Source organism: Microtus ochrogaster, chromosome 10 (assembly GCF_000317375.1).
Source record: "Microtus ochrogaster isolate Prairie Vole_2 chromosome 10, MicOch1.0, whole genome shotgun sequence".
NCBI lineage: Eukaryota > Metazoa > Chordata > Mammalia > Rodentia > Cricetidae > Microtus > Microtus ochrogaster.
In genome coordinates, this window is record NC_022016.1 from 46,285,318 (window position 1) to 46,301,420 (window position 16,103).

General features: G+C 50.7%; 1 protein-coding gene across 2 annotated transcripts in view; it reads left to right on the forward strand.

Moving 5' to 3' along the window:
- The window catches only part of Vwa5b1 (von Willebrand factor A domain containing 5B1), a 68,005-nt gene that overhangs the window by 23,994 nt on the left and 27,908 nt on the right, over positions 1 to 16,103 (forward strand). For both annotated transcript variants that reach the window (XM_005353381.2, XM_026782060.1), the window contains exons 5-11: positions 553 to 823; positions 3,358 to 3,503; positions 4,329 to 4,460; positions 4,993 to 5,117; positions 8,206 to 8,382; positions 13,670 to 13,780; positions 15,639 to 15,841. In XM_005353381.2, the coding sequence (XP_005353438.1) occupies positions 553 to 823; positions 3,358 to 3,503; positions 4,329 to 4,460; positions 4,993 to 5,117; positions 8,206 to 8,382; positions 13,670 to 13,780; positions 15,639 to 15,841 (1,165 nt within the window). The remainder of the gene's footprint in view (positions 1 to 552; positions 824 to 3,357; positions 3,504 to 4,328; positions 4,461 to 4,992; positions 5,118 to 8,205; positions 8,383 to 13,669; positions 13,781 to 15,638; positions 15,842 to 16,103) is intronic.

Consider the following 16,103-nt stretch of genomic DNA (forward strand, 5'->3'; position numbering starts at 1 on the left):
TGTGTGTGTGTGTGTGTGTGTGTGTGTGTGTGTGTGTGTGTTGATCTTTTGTGAGCTCGAGAAATTGCTAGAATGTTCCCAGGAATGACCATGATGGGACATCAGAAGTGCCTGTGCTTGTGAAGGTGCTGATGTTGTTAGAAGAGAGGAGGGAGACTTGACTGGGGACTAGGGAGGCTCTCACGGTGGGGGAGGAGGTGATGGATGGCTGAGACTAGCCAGTGGGACTTTGAGCCTTTCAGATGAAAGCAAACACATGAGAAGAAGCAGGCGTGCGTCAGCTGGTGCCTGGGTGGGGTCTGTGGGGTGGGCACATGATCCTCTGGTGGGTTCTCTTCGTGGTTCTGAGTCTCCTAATGGAAAGCCACAGCCTCCACTCAGATCCTGAGGGTACAGAATCCAGCCAATAATTGGCTGAGCAGCTTAGGCAAGCCAACCCTTTATGGTGGGCCTCAGTTTCCCCATAAGCAAAAAGGGAACTACTTCATAGCAAACTTAAGAGGGGGCTAGGGACAAGGTCTGCACAGCACCTGACGCCAACCTGGCACTTAGGGAACATTCCACACGATGGGGTTCCCATCGCCCCTCATTCCTGCACACCGGGAAAGGTGGCCTTGGATGAGGATCTGGAGCGGATTCTGTTCGTGGTCAACCTGGGGACCATTGCTCCCATGGAGAATGTCACCATCTTCATCAGCACCTCCTCGGAACTCCCCACGCTGCCCAGCGGGGCTGTGAGGGTCCTCCTGCCAGCGATCTGTGCCCCGACTGTGCCTCAGCTCTGCTCCCACAGCTCCGGCTCCTCCAGACAACAGGCTCAAGGGTAAGGAGGCCCTGCCCAGACCTGGACCCGATCGGGGGCAGCAGGAAGGAGACAGGGCAGGGCAGGGGAGGCATTTGGGTCCTCTTACTTTCAGGGTTCCAGAACAATCTACTAGAAATGCTCATTCTGGCACTGGCAGAAGTGCAAGGCTTTAGAATTTCCAGGGGTTATTTTTCAATGCACTTAAGAGGGATTTTTATGAGTATTTACTATATGGTAAGCCCCAGGACTAAGTGTTAGGGATAAAGAAGGGATAAAATATGATTCATGCTGTTTAGAAACTTGGAGGGTTTGGGCAGTGGTGGCACACACCTTTAATCCTAGCACTTGGGAGACAGAGTTGGGTGGATCTCTGAGTTCGCGGCCAGCTTGATCTACAGAGTGAGTTCCAGGATATCCAGGACTACACAGAGTTCTTGAAAAACAAAAACAAAGAAAAAAAGAAGGAAGGAAGGAAACAAACTCAGAGGGAAGCCAGGCATGGTGCCATGCCCCCTTTAATCCCAGCATGCAGGAGGCAGAGGCAGGCAGATGAATCTTTGTAAGTTCGAGGCCAGCCTGGTCTACACTGTGAATTCCAGGACAGCCATAACTACATAGTGAGACCCCGTCCCCAAGCAACAATTTGAAGGGAAGAGATCATTACTATCATGCAACAGCCGTGTGATTCTTTATGCCTGTGGCTTGAATGCATAACTAATTGTATAAAAACTATGGTTTGAGAGAAGCTCTTTGGGCTCAGGAGATGAAGAAAGGGTATCCAGAGGCCAGGCCAGGCTTCATAAAGACCCTGACAGTGAGGACAGGGCGGGGCCTGGGGAGGAGCTGACACAGGCAACAGGGAACAGGCTGTAAGGCTAGGAGAGCCCAGCGGACTCTGCATCTCCCTAGTGCAGCAAAGAGCATTAGTGAGGGCTTCCAGCTGGGTGAAAGGGGGTCCTTCTACAGTGTGGGAAGGGAGGGGGTACCACAGCCTGGGAGGTACCTGCTGAGACCACTGTCTATGAAAACAAGTGTTAACTGGGGGCGGGGGGTGGTCAGGGATGCAAAGAGGAGAGGATGGTGTAGCTGCTGTCTTATAGAGCAAACCAGGATTAAACAACAGCTATGATCTTCCTCCTCCTCTTCCTTCCTCCTCCTTCCTCCTCCTTTTCTCTTCCTCTGCCCTCTCCTCCTCCTTCTCCCCCTTCTTCCTCTCTCTTCCTGCCACTTCCCCTCTCCACCCGCCCCCTCTTCCTGAGCTGTTGGGGATGGAGCCCAGACCCTTACACTGGCTATACGAATGCTCTACTGCTCGTGAAGCTATGGAAATACATTCTAGAGGGGCAGGGAGTATACAGAGATCCTGAGGCTGCAGCAGGTTTGATTGGCTATTGTTGGGCTGAAAATGGCTACGGCAGAGTGTAAGAGGGGGCGTTGAGTTCACAGGGTGGTGGAACAGATCACGTAGATCTTGAAGATGCCAGGAGCAGGTGACAAAGCTGACCTGGGCGGGTACCATCAACCCCACGTGTCACTTTGCAAGTCCTGCCCATGGGGCTACAGTGTGGGTTTGAAAGGCAGAATCTGACTGGAGCATTCTGGACTTTAGTAGAGCAGAGACCCCTGGTGAGCTAGCCCCTCATTCCAGCTGGCAGAGTTGACAGTTATGCCCTTGAGACATCTGTATCAGCTCCCCATGAACCTCACGGCTGCCCAAAGCCAGCTGGTGCAGTGTTTGCCAGGCCATTGGGAAAGGGGGGGGGCTCCCGTTCACTTCCAGGAAAATGGGAATTAGATTACAAGCCAGGAAAACCGTTTGACTATGATTAGCATCTGCCCTTTACCTGGGGACCCAAAGAAACACTCTTTATAAGGTCAAAAGGAGACCCAGCAAGGCTGTTAGTGGTGGGGTGGTATTTGTGAGCACAGGGAGGAAATGAGTGCCTGGCAGTGGATAGCCCGGTATGGTATCCAGCCACCAGCAGGAACTTTGAGTGACAGCATGTGGCCCAAGCTCAGAACAGACTGAGTGAAAGTGAGGGCATCACTGAGATGCATGATAGATCACGGGCACAAGGCCATGTGACGCAGCAAGTCATCTCATACCAGAACCAGGCAAATCTGGGCCGGGATGCCAGCTCTGCCAAATCCTAACCAAGCCCATGGGTGAGTTGCTCTGTTTGCTGGGCCTCAGACCCTCGTGTAGGAAGTGTTGGGCTCTGATGTCCTCCTCCTGGGTTTGTGATGTGAATGACGAGGGTTGAGGCACTGGGAACCCATGTCTGGATCTTGGCCCATCCCAGGTACTCCCCAGTAATAGTTATGGCGTCTCTCTGCATCCAGCCCCTCCCTGGAGTCAGGCTGAATGTGCCGACAGAGGTCCTGGGATGGGAGGAGGTATTTGAGACTCACAGTCTTCTTATGCTGCCTTCCTCTGTCTGGGCTTCATCCTCCTCATCTTCCTCCCCCTCCTCCTCTTCCTCCTCTTCCTCTTCCTCTCCTCACTTCATTTTCCTCCTCTCTCCTCCCTCCTCCTTCATACACCTTTCTAGCAAAGACCCACACTGCTATGGCATCCAGACTGTGGACTCCTGGAATGGGCTGTGTCTGGCCACCCTCCTGGATACAGAGGTGACCAACCCAATGGAATATGAATTCAACTTTCAACTAGAGATCCGTGGGCCATGTCTGCTTGCAGGTGAGAAGGAGCGTCCCAGGTTCAGAGAAAAAAAAGAGATGGGGCTTCTGACCCAAAGCCTCCAGAGAGATTGGGGAGGGGGGCAAGGGGTCACAAAGACCACCTAACCCAGACAGAAGTCAAAACTGAACAACTCAGAACTGGATGTACAAGCTGTCCCGAGATAAACTTCTCCCCAAGACAGTTTTCACGTTAACCCAGCCCGACCCTGCAATTTCCCTGGGGAAATATCTTTCAGAGAGTGGTAGGTAGCTCGACCTTCTCCAGAAGGCCATGGCTATAAAGCTGAGCTCTGGTTCCCTCCTGGGGAGTATTCAACTCCCCCCTGTATCCTTGCTTCACCCTAGAGATTCTGGGGTGAATTCTGGTAGTGGAACATTATAAAATTCTCTGAATAATTCCAATAAGTAACCAGGGCTGAGAACTGGGGTTAGATAGTTCCCTCTCAACCATCTTGTGGTTTTAAAGGGCACAGGGCATGGTTTCTTATCAGCGAGTGTTGATTGCAATGCAAGGAGCTCTCAAAGAGCACCCACAAAAGTGCCCCACCCATGGAGCATCGAGCTCTTTCTGGTTGCTTAGCAACATTTGTGGGTACACCCCATACCCCAAGAGCAAGCAAGTTAGATCTTGTGGTCAGGAAGGAAGGACCACTGGGCACAATCTACACTGTGGGGAAGCTGAGGAGGGTATCCATGCTCACACACCAAGGTGTGTGTTCATGTTAGGGCCAGACTGCCAATCATCTCCAGCCTAGGTCTCAATCTCCCTCTAAGCTCCTTTCTCTCTTGTCCCTCCCCTGTCCTGTCTTTCTGTGCCACTCAGGGGTGGAGAGTCCCACTCATGAAATCCGAGCAGACGCCGCCCCGTCTGCACACTCGGCCAAGAGCATCATCATCACCTTGGCCAACAAACACACCTTTGACCGGCCAGTGGAGATCCTCCTCCACCCTAGTGGTATGGTACCCCAGGGGGGGTCTGCTGCCTTCGTGGAAAACGCCTAGTCAGGGCAAGAATTGGGATGGGTGGGAGATGGGAGAAGAGACCAAAGACTTGCTCCCAGGGAAGCCTGTCTCTATTCAGCAAATTCCCAGCCCCAGGGATCACCTGCCTGGGTGGGGGGGACTTGAACCCCTATGCTTGCTGAGCAGAAGTTGCTCTGATACTTTGTAAACTCTTAGAGCCATTCTCTGCCCCCTTAAAAGCTCACAAAACGTCTGGCCCTGAAAAGATGCCACAGGCATTTGGCTCAGCATCAGTCCATTTGACATAAGGGTAAACTGAGGCCCACGGAAAGAAGGTGGTACTAGGCTTCCTCTACTAAGGAGTCTTCCCCTGGCCCCTACTGCCTCACACACCCAGGGATGTCACCCTCTGCTCCAGTTAAGTACTTACCCCCATCCCCCATGAAGAAGTCACCCCTAGACGACAGCCCCTGCTGTGCCCCTCACACCCAGGCAAAGGCTGAGTGTTGATCTCATCTGTGCAGAACCCCACATGCCACACATCCTGGTGGAGAAAGGGGACATGACCCTGGAGGAGTTTGAGCAGCACTTGAAGGGGAAAGCGGATTTCATCCGGGGGATGAAGAAGGACAACGGTGCCGAGCGGAAGGTGAGCCACTGGTGGCAGAGCTGGGGCACCCTGGGGACCTGTCTCGCTGAACCCTTGGGGCCTCTGAGCCTGGAGTGCAGGGCATGACTCCCCTGAGGTCACACCCTAGGCTGGTGGCCATATTTGGACAAAAAGTGAGAGGTGTTTCCTTCTGGGGTCCCAGATACCTCAGGGAAGGTGGGCGTGGACTTCCTGATGCAACCATCACCCCATCCAATCTCCCTGACAGCTCAGCTTCTCCTAGTACCCTCCCCAGCACTCCAAAGCTTGGCAAGGCTTGTCGCTAAGTACAGATGCCATCTTGGCCTTATTTCTCCAGGCCACTGCGGCCCTATAGCCCCCTCTTCACCTCCAGGCCTCAGAATGCTAAATAGGTTCCTTGTTCTTCCGTCATCTGGAGTCCTTACTATCTGCTACAAAACGGATGAAAGAGGGGCCAGGAAAAAATGTCCTTTTCCTCTGTCATTCCGCAGTCCCGACAGTGAAGGGTAAAGAGGCACTGATTGCAGGAGGGCAGGGCAGAGGGTGAACCCGCAGCCCCACGTTGAGCCCAATGATCTCCCTTCCACACATGGTGCCCCACACAGCGCATAACCTGGATGTCAAGCGTGAAGGCACATCTCTTTCCATGGATGCATTTGCTGATAAGCAGTCTGAGGCCCAGTGCCCAGTGTTACCTCTAGAGTTAGATCTGGGGGTATCGGGGCTAGAGGACCAGCAACTCTCTTAGAGTGGGGTGCAGTGGTACTGCACTTAACTGTTCCTCACCTTCTCGCTGCCCATGCTGGTACAGGGCAGTGGGAAGGGAAAAGGACAGGAAGATGTGGATTACCTAACTGCTTGTACCAACCCCACAATGGGAGACTCCAGTGGAAACCCCTGATGGGGGAGATTCAGGAGGCTTAGTATCATCACTCTGCTTACAGAGGGAGGCGGGGACACTGCCTTACAGATGAATATGCTAGAAAGGGAAGCTGAGCGAGGTCTCAAAGATGACAGCAAGTGTGGCATGCCAAAGGTGCCACCAAGCTCCAAGAACAAATGATGCTGTCTCCCAGAACAAATGATGGCATGGAAAGGGTGACACCCCTCCCCGCTCCCAGGCCTGGAGGTGGCTGCCCTGGCTGCCAGGCCTCAAATCAATTAGCTCTGGGACCACTGTGGCTAACGAGAATTAATATGCTACCTTGGGTTCGTTATGCAAATAGCCTGCATCCTCACGGAGTTCTGAGAATGACGGCGATCAAGAGGCAGCTGCTCAGAAGTGATGAGTTTATTGTAATTGGATAATGGCAGCTTGAGGAGCCATTAGGGAATCTGGAGCCAGGCACCCATTTGTCCCTCTGAAAGGCGGAATCAGGTTGCTAGAAGGAGCTCCTTGTGGCTGGCAGAGGTTGCTGTTCCTGTTTTGGGCTCTGTCCATTCAAAAAAAACCAGCCAAGCCAGGCAGTCGCCTTTTGGCAAAGGGGGTTCTGGGTGGGAGGGGGAGTGGGATTCACAGGTGGGAAAGAGGTCAGGTCAGGGGCATCCAGAAGGCAAACATCACCCAGGAAGGATGGGTGATGAACTGCCAATGGCTGGTGTAGCAATGAAAGGGCAACACGTGCTGAATGGAGGAGATGGAGGTCCTAAGAGAGACAGAGACTGAAACAAACTAACCAAAAGATGCTCAGAGCCGGGCGGTGGTGGCGCACGCCTTTAATCCCAGCACTCAGGAGGCAGAGGCAGGCGGATCTCTGTGAGTTCGAGACCAGCCTGGTCTACAAGAGCTAGTTCCAGGACAGGCTCCAAAGCCACAGAGAAACCCTGTCTCGAAAAACCAAAAAAAAAAAAAAAAAAAAAAGATGCTCAGAGAGGCCAGTAGCAGTCAAGGCACACAGGGGGGCGGGGCTGGAGAGAAAGAAAGAAGCCAGTGTCTCTTTTATTCATTCAGCAAACACTGAACTCCCAACTGATGCCAGGCGTTCTCAGTCCTAGAGAAACAGCCTCGGAAATGTTGCGTTCCTTACCTCAAGGGACTTATAGCCTAGAAGAGGAAGACCAGCAAGTGAGCAAGACTGACTGGGAGGGGGCTGAGACCATGGGAGAAGCAGGACAGGATAACATGATGGCAGGCATTCTTTAGCCAGGTGTCAAGCAAACACCCATTTGAGAACAAGATCTGTCTGGCAGAGGCCCACGGGGAGAGGAGTGGGCAGAGAGCGCAGCCCCTGGGATTGCAGGCAGAATAGCAGGATGCAGCTGAAACAGAGCCCAGCAGTGGGCAGACATGTGGGACTTCATAAAGGACAGCATGGACTCCATGCCTTAGAGTCCTGGGAAGCTGCTGCATCAGAGTTGAGGTTCAAACTTGGAAACATGCAAAGCCTGTGTTTACTGCTGCTGCATGCCATCCTCTAGTAGGCACAGGATCCAGGGACAGCCAGCCTGGAAGCTTTCGGCACAGAGTATTAGTTGGATCTAGGTGATGTTTGGCGAGTGATGGGGCGCTGGTATGAGTTCCCAGGATTCCTCAACTGCCCAAGTGTTGCATGACTTTTTCCAGAGTGATGTGGACAAGTGTCTGTGCACCCCAGGTGGGCCACCAACAATGAACTAAAGAAATGATCCCACTTCCAATGTAAATTAGTGAACCAAAGAGTATGGGGTTACTCACAGGAGCATGGTTGACTCAAAGGCCTCAATAAACAGCCCAACTGAGAGTGAGCAAAGACTCAAGAAAGCTGCATCCCTGGAGCTCCATGAACAACTTGGGCCTATTGAAGAGTCTCCTCTTCCCAGCAGTGAATGCTTCTTCTAGAACCCTGGGCGGGTACCTTGTGAATCCTGCAGGTTTCAGGAACCCTGTGAGACCTATGACTTGTGTTGACTTCCCAAGCCTTGTAAATCTAGAGTCCTGGGCAGGTGCCTTGTGAATCCTGTAGGTTTCAGGAACCCCCTGAGACCTGTGACTTGTGTTGATTTCTTGAGCTTGTAAGTTTAATTTCCCTCCTGGGTCTTAAGGAGCCTCCCTGACAGGAGGAAATGTTTTAGTTAGAAGGAAAGAGCTGCACTCCACCAAATCTGAGAGTGTTCCCTTCTCCTCCAGACAGAAGTCATCCGGAAGCGTCTCCACAAAGACATTCCCCACCATTCGGTCATCATGCTCAACTTCTGCCCTGACCTCCAGTCTGTGCAGCCCAACCTGAGAAAGACCCACGGGGAGTTCATCTTTCTCATCGACAGGAGCAGCAGCATGAGCAGGACCAGCATCCAGTGCGTCAAGGTACCGTGTGTGGGGACCCTGTTCCCGGGAGCCAGGGCTCAAGTCTATTGGCTGTGCTCCCTTCCACCTGGCTTCCCAAGACTTTCTGTTCTAAGAAGCCACTTGTTCAAAATCAGTTTAAGCAGAGACACCTAAACTCAATTTGTTCCCAAAATAAACCCTTGGAGTGATGGAAACAGAACCAGAGAAGCTATCCATTTGCAAGGCATGAGATCCTTCACTTTCTGCAGACTTGTGCTGCAAGCCTGGGCTGGGTAAAGCACTCTACTAGGTTCTGAGTGGGAAGGGGCATGGGTGGGGGGCATGTGCTGGGAGCCTGGAATGTGTGGGATAACAGGCTAGCCCCTCAAAGTGTGTCTAGGTTTTTAGTCCTAGTATCCTAAGAGATTGAGCCTCTTGCCACAATCTCCACATGAAGAAACGGTTCTTGAGAGTTGTGGTCAGCTACCCATAGTCTGTGATCAAACCAGTGACTGTCTAACTGCCCCCCACCCCACCCGACATCACAGAGTCACTAGACGTGGCCCCTATAAGTAGAACCCAAGAGAAAAGATTGGATTTGCTCTGGGTAGGTAGCCAACTCAGTAAAGTGCCTGAAAGGACTAGAATTTTTTTAATTAATTAATTAATTAATTTATTTATTTATTAAAGATTTCTGTCTCTTCCCCGCCACTGCCTCCCATTTCCCTCCCCCCCCCCAATCAAGTTGAAAGGACTAGAATTAGAGTTTCAGAATTCATGTCTAAAAAAAGTCTTCAGGTGCGGTGGTGCACACTTGTAATCTCAGCACTGGGAGACAGAGACGGGTGGACCCGTGCGGCTCACTGGCCAGTCAGCCTAGCAAGCTGGTTCCAGTTCAGTGGTTGACCTTGAGAACAGCACCCCAAGTTGTCATCTGGTTTCCACTGGTATATGCACACACATGTGTGTGTGTGCATGTGTGCACATATATGAGAGCGCATGCACACACACACACACACACACACACACACAAATAAAAACATTTATTCTTTCTCCCAAATGACTGATGGTGGGCAAAGCCATCTTAGGAAGAGAGGAAAAAATCCCAAGATGCTAACATAGTCAGTACCTCATAGAGCTCACAGTCAAGTGTGGTGTGGCTTAATAGCCAGTCAGAAGGCCTGGGAGTTTGATTTTTGTCTCCCTGTTTTGGAAGCTCCAGAAAAAAAGAAAAAATACAGAAGAAGAGCCTCTCTTAACCACCACAAATCCCCTCTTCCCTGCCAGGAAATCATTAAGCTTGTTATGGAATTATCCAATGTTCCCTTTTATTGTGACTTCTGCAGGTGTCTGTCTCCCCATCTGGAGTTATGAACTCATTAAGGGAAAAGAACTGTCGCGTCCTCATCTGTCCCCGTGTGGCCTAGCTCCGTACTTCTACGTAAAACACCCTCATTCTATTTATTGGACTGAGGGATGGATTGTAGCTCAGGAGAATGAGAGAAGGAAAACCAGGAGAAAGTGGGCTCTCCTGTCACCAGAGAGTCCACCCTTCCTCTTTACCTCACCCAGGGGGCGGGAGCAAGCTCTTGTTTCCAGAGCAACAGACTCAATGAGGAGAGAACTTAGGTGGAATCCACAAGGCCAGCAATCTCCTACTCCCCTTAGTTCCTCCACATCTTGAATAAGGTCAGAAGCATCATAGATGAGAGCCAAGAACCTTCTGGAGGCATCCGGACACAGGGATGTGAGATTGGGGAGGTCCTTCTTCTACCCCTGCCTGCCACCAGAGGTGGAGGCAGGCGGGGAGCTGTCCGAGCTTTCTGGAGTGCTGAAGTATCCTTGTAGCTAGTGTGGCTCTCTATAGCCTGTTCCACACTTACACTGAGACACCCCCTTGATCACGTAAAAGAGCCTCAGCATTAGAAACTGAAAACAGTCTTTGGAAAGCAGTGCATACCCTGTCCCTCATATCTGGGGTAAGGAAACTGGATCCTTAAGGGGTTAAATACTTTACCAAGTATCACAGGACTGGTGGAGGGGCTGAGCCTTCCAGATCTGCGCCCATTTTTCTTGTGCTGCTTAGGAGAAGCGAGCCATGGCATCTGGTTTTTACAAAGCTCTCTTGTTTATGTCACTTCTGCTGTGTGGCATGGTTGAAGGAGCAATCCCGGGGTCCAGAATTGATTCTGTCACAATGGCTATGTGGCTTTAGACAAACTGATTCTCAACTGTAGACCTCATTCATATTTTCTGGGAGGTGAGAAGAAAGGATTGATCCAGGGAGGGCAATTGTATGTCATGTGGCCCTCTGCTTCCCGCTCCGCAGCCTACCGAGACATCAGTAACTGATCCTGACCCTTCCCCGCCACCCCACCCCCACCCCTGCTAAGCCTGGACTGTGTCTCTGCGTTCTCCTCATGCAACCACTCCGGGAAGCTGTTCTCGTTAAAATGAAATTGTTTATGAGCAGGAACCCACTTCGTTAGCTGCAGCCCTCTCCACCCTTACCACTTCAGAAATCTCTGACAGGGACATTCTCTAGTCCGTCCTTCAGTCCCCTTTCCCTGTGGAGTCTCCCCCTTGCTTTTTTTTTCTAGTTCCATTCTCTGGGCTCAAGGTCATCCCTTCACAAATAGCTCTGTGCCCATGCGGTCCACTCAGCTAAGCATGACTCTTTCAGAGAAAGGCACAGAAATTACTCGGGGAAAGCCTTGCCAAGGAGAAGGCTGGTGGGGGGTGGGGGGGATGTTTGAGTCATTCATCATGGTCCATCGGGTAGAACTTTTAGGGAATGCAAGGCTGAGGGAGGAGGGGAAAGAGTGGAAATCCAAACAGCCCACGCCAAAGGGGAAAGTTCAGGCAATTTAATTTCCGGCAGCTGGCCTCATTCTTCAGCTGCCACTTGCTGCCAAAAGCAGGGCTTTAAAAAAAATTCTAATAGGTGTGAGTCGAGGCGATCTGTATGGATCAGCAGAGCCTCCTGCCAGCGGGAATATGCATTAGTGGCCAATGAAAAGAAGCAGATATTGACTTCTTTCGTAGAGACACAAAATGTATTGACACAGGCTGTGCAGAGAGGCAGCGGGGACATTAATGGCAGCATTTAATGTGAGTGTTTGCAGAAGGGGACAGAAGAGGGCTGCAGGGCTGTGGCGCTTAGCCGGTTGGATGATGTGGCAATTGCCGGAATCAACTGGCAATGTTTGCTTCTATGTTCTAGAGTATTATGGTCTGTTTCTCTGAAACTATGCTGAGATTCCAGGGAATGGGGAGCATAAATATGGAGGTAAAGGGGAAGACCTTTCATTTCCGCCTCTGGGCTGAGGCACAGCCAACACAAATGAAGACTTCAGAGCTGTATTAGGGAATTTTTTTCTCTTGATTTGATTTATTTTGTGGACATTCTGGGGTGTGTGGGGGTGACAGAGAACAACTTGTGAGGTTCATGTCTCTCCTTCCACCATGTGGGTCCTAGGGATGGGCAGCCGGTGCCATCTCACCAGTCCCGGTGCTGGGTTTGTGAACAGCAAAGCCAGAGGCCCAGGTTTGGGTTTTTTTTAATGTTTTTTTTTTTTTTTTGGATTTTTCGGGACAGGGTTTCTCCATAGCTTTTGGTTCCTGTCCTGGAACTAGCTCTTGTAGACCAGGCTGGCCTCGAACTCACAGAGATCCGCTTGCCTCTGCCTCCTGAGTGCTGGGATTAAAGGCGTGCGCCACCACCGCCCGGCTAGAGGCCCAGGTTTTATGACCCAGAACAAGGCCTCAGCTTTCCTGAGCCTCCACCCACTTCCCTACAAACTAGAGGCATTGGTACTAACACAGACCTCACTGGGTTGGTAACAGCTCCACGTATGTCTTCCTCTGTGCCGTGCTGAGGCTCAGGCAGACCCAAAGTCGAGTGATTAACGGGAAGGTGGGATTTCCACTTGAAGCCGCCTCCCTGGCCCACTGCTCTCTACTCTGTGTGATAGCGTCGGAATGTGGTTGTTAACTGAGGTTATCTAACACTGCAGCCTCCCGCCATAGCAGCGGGGTATTGGTCATTGATCATCGCTCTTGCCAGTCTTCCTTCCCACCGTCACTTCCGCTGATTTCCTTCCTTGCTTGCTTCCTTTCTAGATTTTGGTATACAGTTGAGATACACATGTAGCCCAGACTGGTCTGGAAGTTCCTACATAGCCCAGTCTGCCCATGAGCTAGTAATTCCCCTACCTTCAAATCCCCAGTGCTGAGATTTGGGACATGTACCATCATATCCAGCCTCATTGATTTCCTCATATTTTCTCTTTCTTTTCTCCCTTCCTTTCTTCCGTCCTTCTTTCCTTTCAGGTGTGTGTGTGTGTGTGCATGTATATGAGAATGCAAGTTCATGCATCCATGCTCATGCATGTAGATACCAGAGCAGAATATTGGGTATCTTTCCTCTATCATTCTCTACCTTGTGCCTTTAATAAGGGATCTCTCCCTGAACCTGAAACTCACCTTTCCAACTGGTTTGGCTGATCAGCCAGTTCTCATGATCCGCCTGTCTCCACCCACCATTGCTAGGGTTACATGAATCCACAGCCATGCTCAACTTATTATTTGGGTGCTGGGGATTCGAACTTGGGCCCTCGTATTTACAGAGAAAATGCTCGCACTCTCTCTATCCCCACACTATTATAGTTAGCACTTTTACCAAGGTCTCCTGGTGGTGCACATTTACAGAAGATAGGGACGCTAATGTTCAGACTCTGGAGGTCAAGAGGCATGTTTGAATCCTTGCTGCACTGTTTACTAGCTCAGCCAATCATTTGCTCTCTCTGAAGAATGGGGATAACAATGAGCCTGTTGCTGAGGCTGATCACAAGGCAACACACTTGGATTACACCATTTGTATCTAATAAATATGAGTTAAAGAGACTTCCTTGGGGATGTGTCACCAGTGATAGGATGGTGCTGATGCAGGGGTCTTGGATGAGCGTCAACAATGGGATCTTCCCTCAATGTCACATTGGCTTTGGCAGAGGGGAATGGGCAGACCCTGCTCTTCCCACCTCTCAATGTCAGCAAGGGGTGATGGGGACTCCGAGGCCATTGCAGAGTGCTCATGATGAGTCAGGCCTGTGCATGGATGGGGGGTCACATGCTGGTAGCTTTGATGGGTCAGCCTCTGGCCAGGAGCAGCAGATTTTATGATACATAGAGAAGGAGTGCTGGGTGCAGGTAGGGTGACAGGTCCCTGTGGAGGTGGCTCCATGCTGGAAATGGCAGCATTGATGTGTGGTGACAGAGTAGCAGTAGCCCCTGCTGAACTCTGAGAATCCCTTTTCTTGCCTGGCAGGAGGCCATGTTGGTGGCTCTTAAGAGCCTCATGCCGGCCTGTCTCTTCAATGTCATTGGGTTTGGATCCACATTTAAGACCGTCTTTGCTTCCAGTCAGATCTATAATGAGGTAAGGAGAGGTAAATCTGGACCTGGGTGGGTGACGGGCAGTGGTGAGCAGGAAGGGGAAGGGAACAGCAAAGGGGTCACACTGGGGACAGCCTCAGAAGCTGCCTGCATGAGGCTTGCTGATGTCTTCAGCAGTCTTCTGCCCCTTACAGTAAAGTCTGTGAGATCATGGACATGGAGAGTGGGGACAAAGGATAGGGACACATCTGTCATGCCCATGGCCTGCCACCCACCACAGCCCCTATCTCTTGAGGATCATGGGTTCATCCAAGGCTGAGCTACAGAAATGAATGGCAAGAGACAGAAGAACAATTAAATGGCCAAGTGGCTTTAAAAGTGGTTGTGGGGTCCTTACAAGGCGAGAGCTGCTGTTTGGAACAAAAGGACTCTGGCCCCAGCAGCAAAACTGGGCCAGTCTATCCAGAGCTAAGAAGATGGGGGAAGGGCAGACAGAGTGAGGAAGGAGGAAGGAGAAGAACAGCACTGGCTACTTCCTACTAAAAGTAAAGGATGGATTTTTAAAATAAAAGAGAAACACATGTTGAGCCAGGGATAGTGGCACATATCTGCAATCCCAGCGCTGGGAAGGTGGAAGCAGGGGATCAGGAGTTCAAGGTCAGCCTCAGTTAAGGAAAAAAAATGTTTGAATTTCCCTTGATACCATCAGTCAGACAAAAACAAAAATGACAAGAAAAGGTGATATTTCCAGGTCACCTTCTGTGCGTTTCTGTGCGTTTCCACACATTTTCAAGTTAGGGACTAGGTCTTCCACCCTGGGACATGACCTACTTTCCCAGTCTATCAGGAACATATTTTCATGCCAAATAAATCCCATCTGTGACATCATTTTAATGACTGCCTGCCCATGGCACAGACAGAATGGGATTGATTTGTTTACAAAGCCTGGAAGCTGGCCTTTCCGTGGCCTCCATGTTTTTCTACTTAGTCATTTTTGCTTATGGATTTTCTATGCATCTTTGCCTGTCTCCTGGGATGAATTCAAAGCTATGTCTTCATCATAAGACTTGATATTGACAATATTGACCATTACTATTATTTTTTAAGAGAAGGTTTTGCATCATCTAGGGAGACTCTTAACTCACACACAGTTGAGGGTGATCTTGATGTTCTGGTCCTCCTGCCTCCACCTCTGGAGCAGATTACAGGCATGCTCCACCACAGCTTGCTCACATGGGGTTGGAAGTGGAACCCAAGGCTTGCCTGTATACTACCAAAGAACCACACCCCCAACTTCAGTATTGACCACTCCTTCTAAGTTCATCCAAACATGGATATAGGAAGAGAATCTTCCTGAGCCAGGGGCAGGAGATTGAATCTAGAGGAATCAACCCCTACTGCAATGCCATCTATCTGATGTCCATAATACATGGCGAGCCAGTCCCCACAGGTTGGTCCAGGAGGGAGGGGATCTGGAGCCCAAGCTGGGAAGCAATTGTCTTCTCAAAGTGTCATGGGAGTCGGTGCCAGAGTCGTATTCAGTGTTCATGTTTGAGGATGCTCAGTACTATGCTTTTTCCTCCGTGCCCCCTGCTTCCCTTACCAGGCAGGGATATTACTTGTACTGAGCAGTTAAGAGCTCAAAAAGTCCACATTTTTTCTGGGGGTGCTTATGTCCCCAAAGAAGAATGCAGAGAGGACAATATTGTCATTATTCTGCAAATGGTGGCATTTCAAGACATTGACGGGGGATGAATTTCATCAGTGGCTGATAATTTTCCGAATGGGAGGACAGGGGTATATATGGCTGAACTAAGAGCTAGAGAAGAGAGTTCATCCTCACCTAGGAGGCACGTGGTGAACCTAGGACCTGTCTGCCCTGCCATGGTCCTTCCCTGCAGGCAAACTTGGCCAAGGCATGTGACTGCATCCAAAGAATACGGGCTGACATGGGCGGCACCAACATCCTCTCCCCTCTCAAGTGGATCCTGCGGCAGCCAGTACACCAGGGCCACCCAAGGCTACTCTTCCTGATTACTGATGGGGCTGTGAGCAACACAGGGAAGGTTCTGGAGCTGGTGCGGAATCATGCCTTTTCTACCAGGTCAGCCCAACCTGCGAGTCTAGGGTCTGATTATCCCCAAGCTGCCTGAGTATGGGGGAACTCAAATAAGAACAAATTTTCACTGTACCAGAGGAAGAGGACAGCACCTACACTTCCCAGAATGCCTTGTTTCCAGGATGCTGAGAGGAGATGCTTTCCATGTGTGTCTTCTCTCTCTCTCTCTCTCTCTCTCTCTCTCTCTCTCTCTCTCTCTCTCTCTCTCTGGATGAAATTACAAACCGCTTTACTGGTATACTTGTGT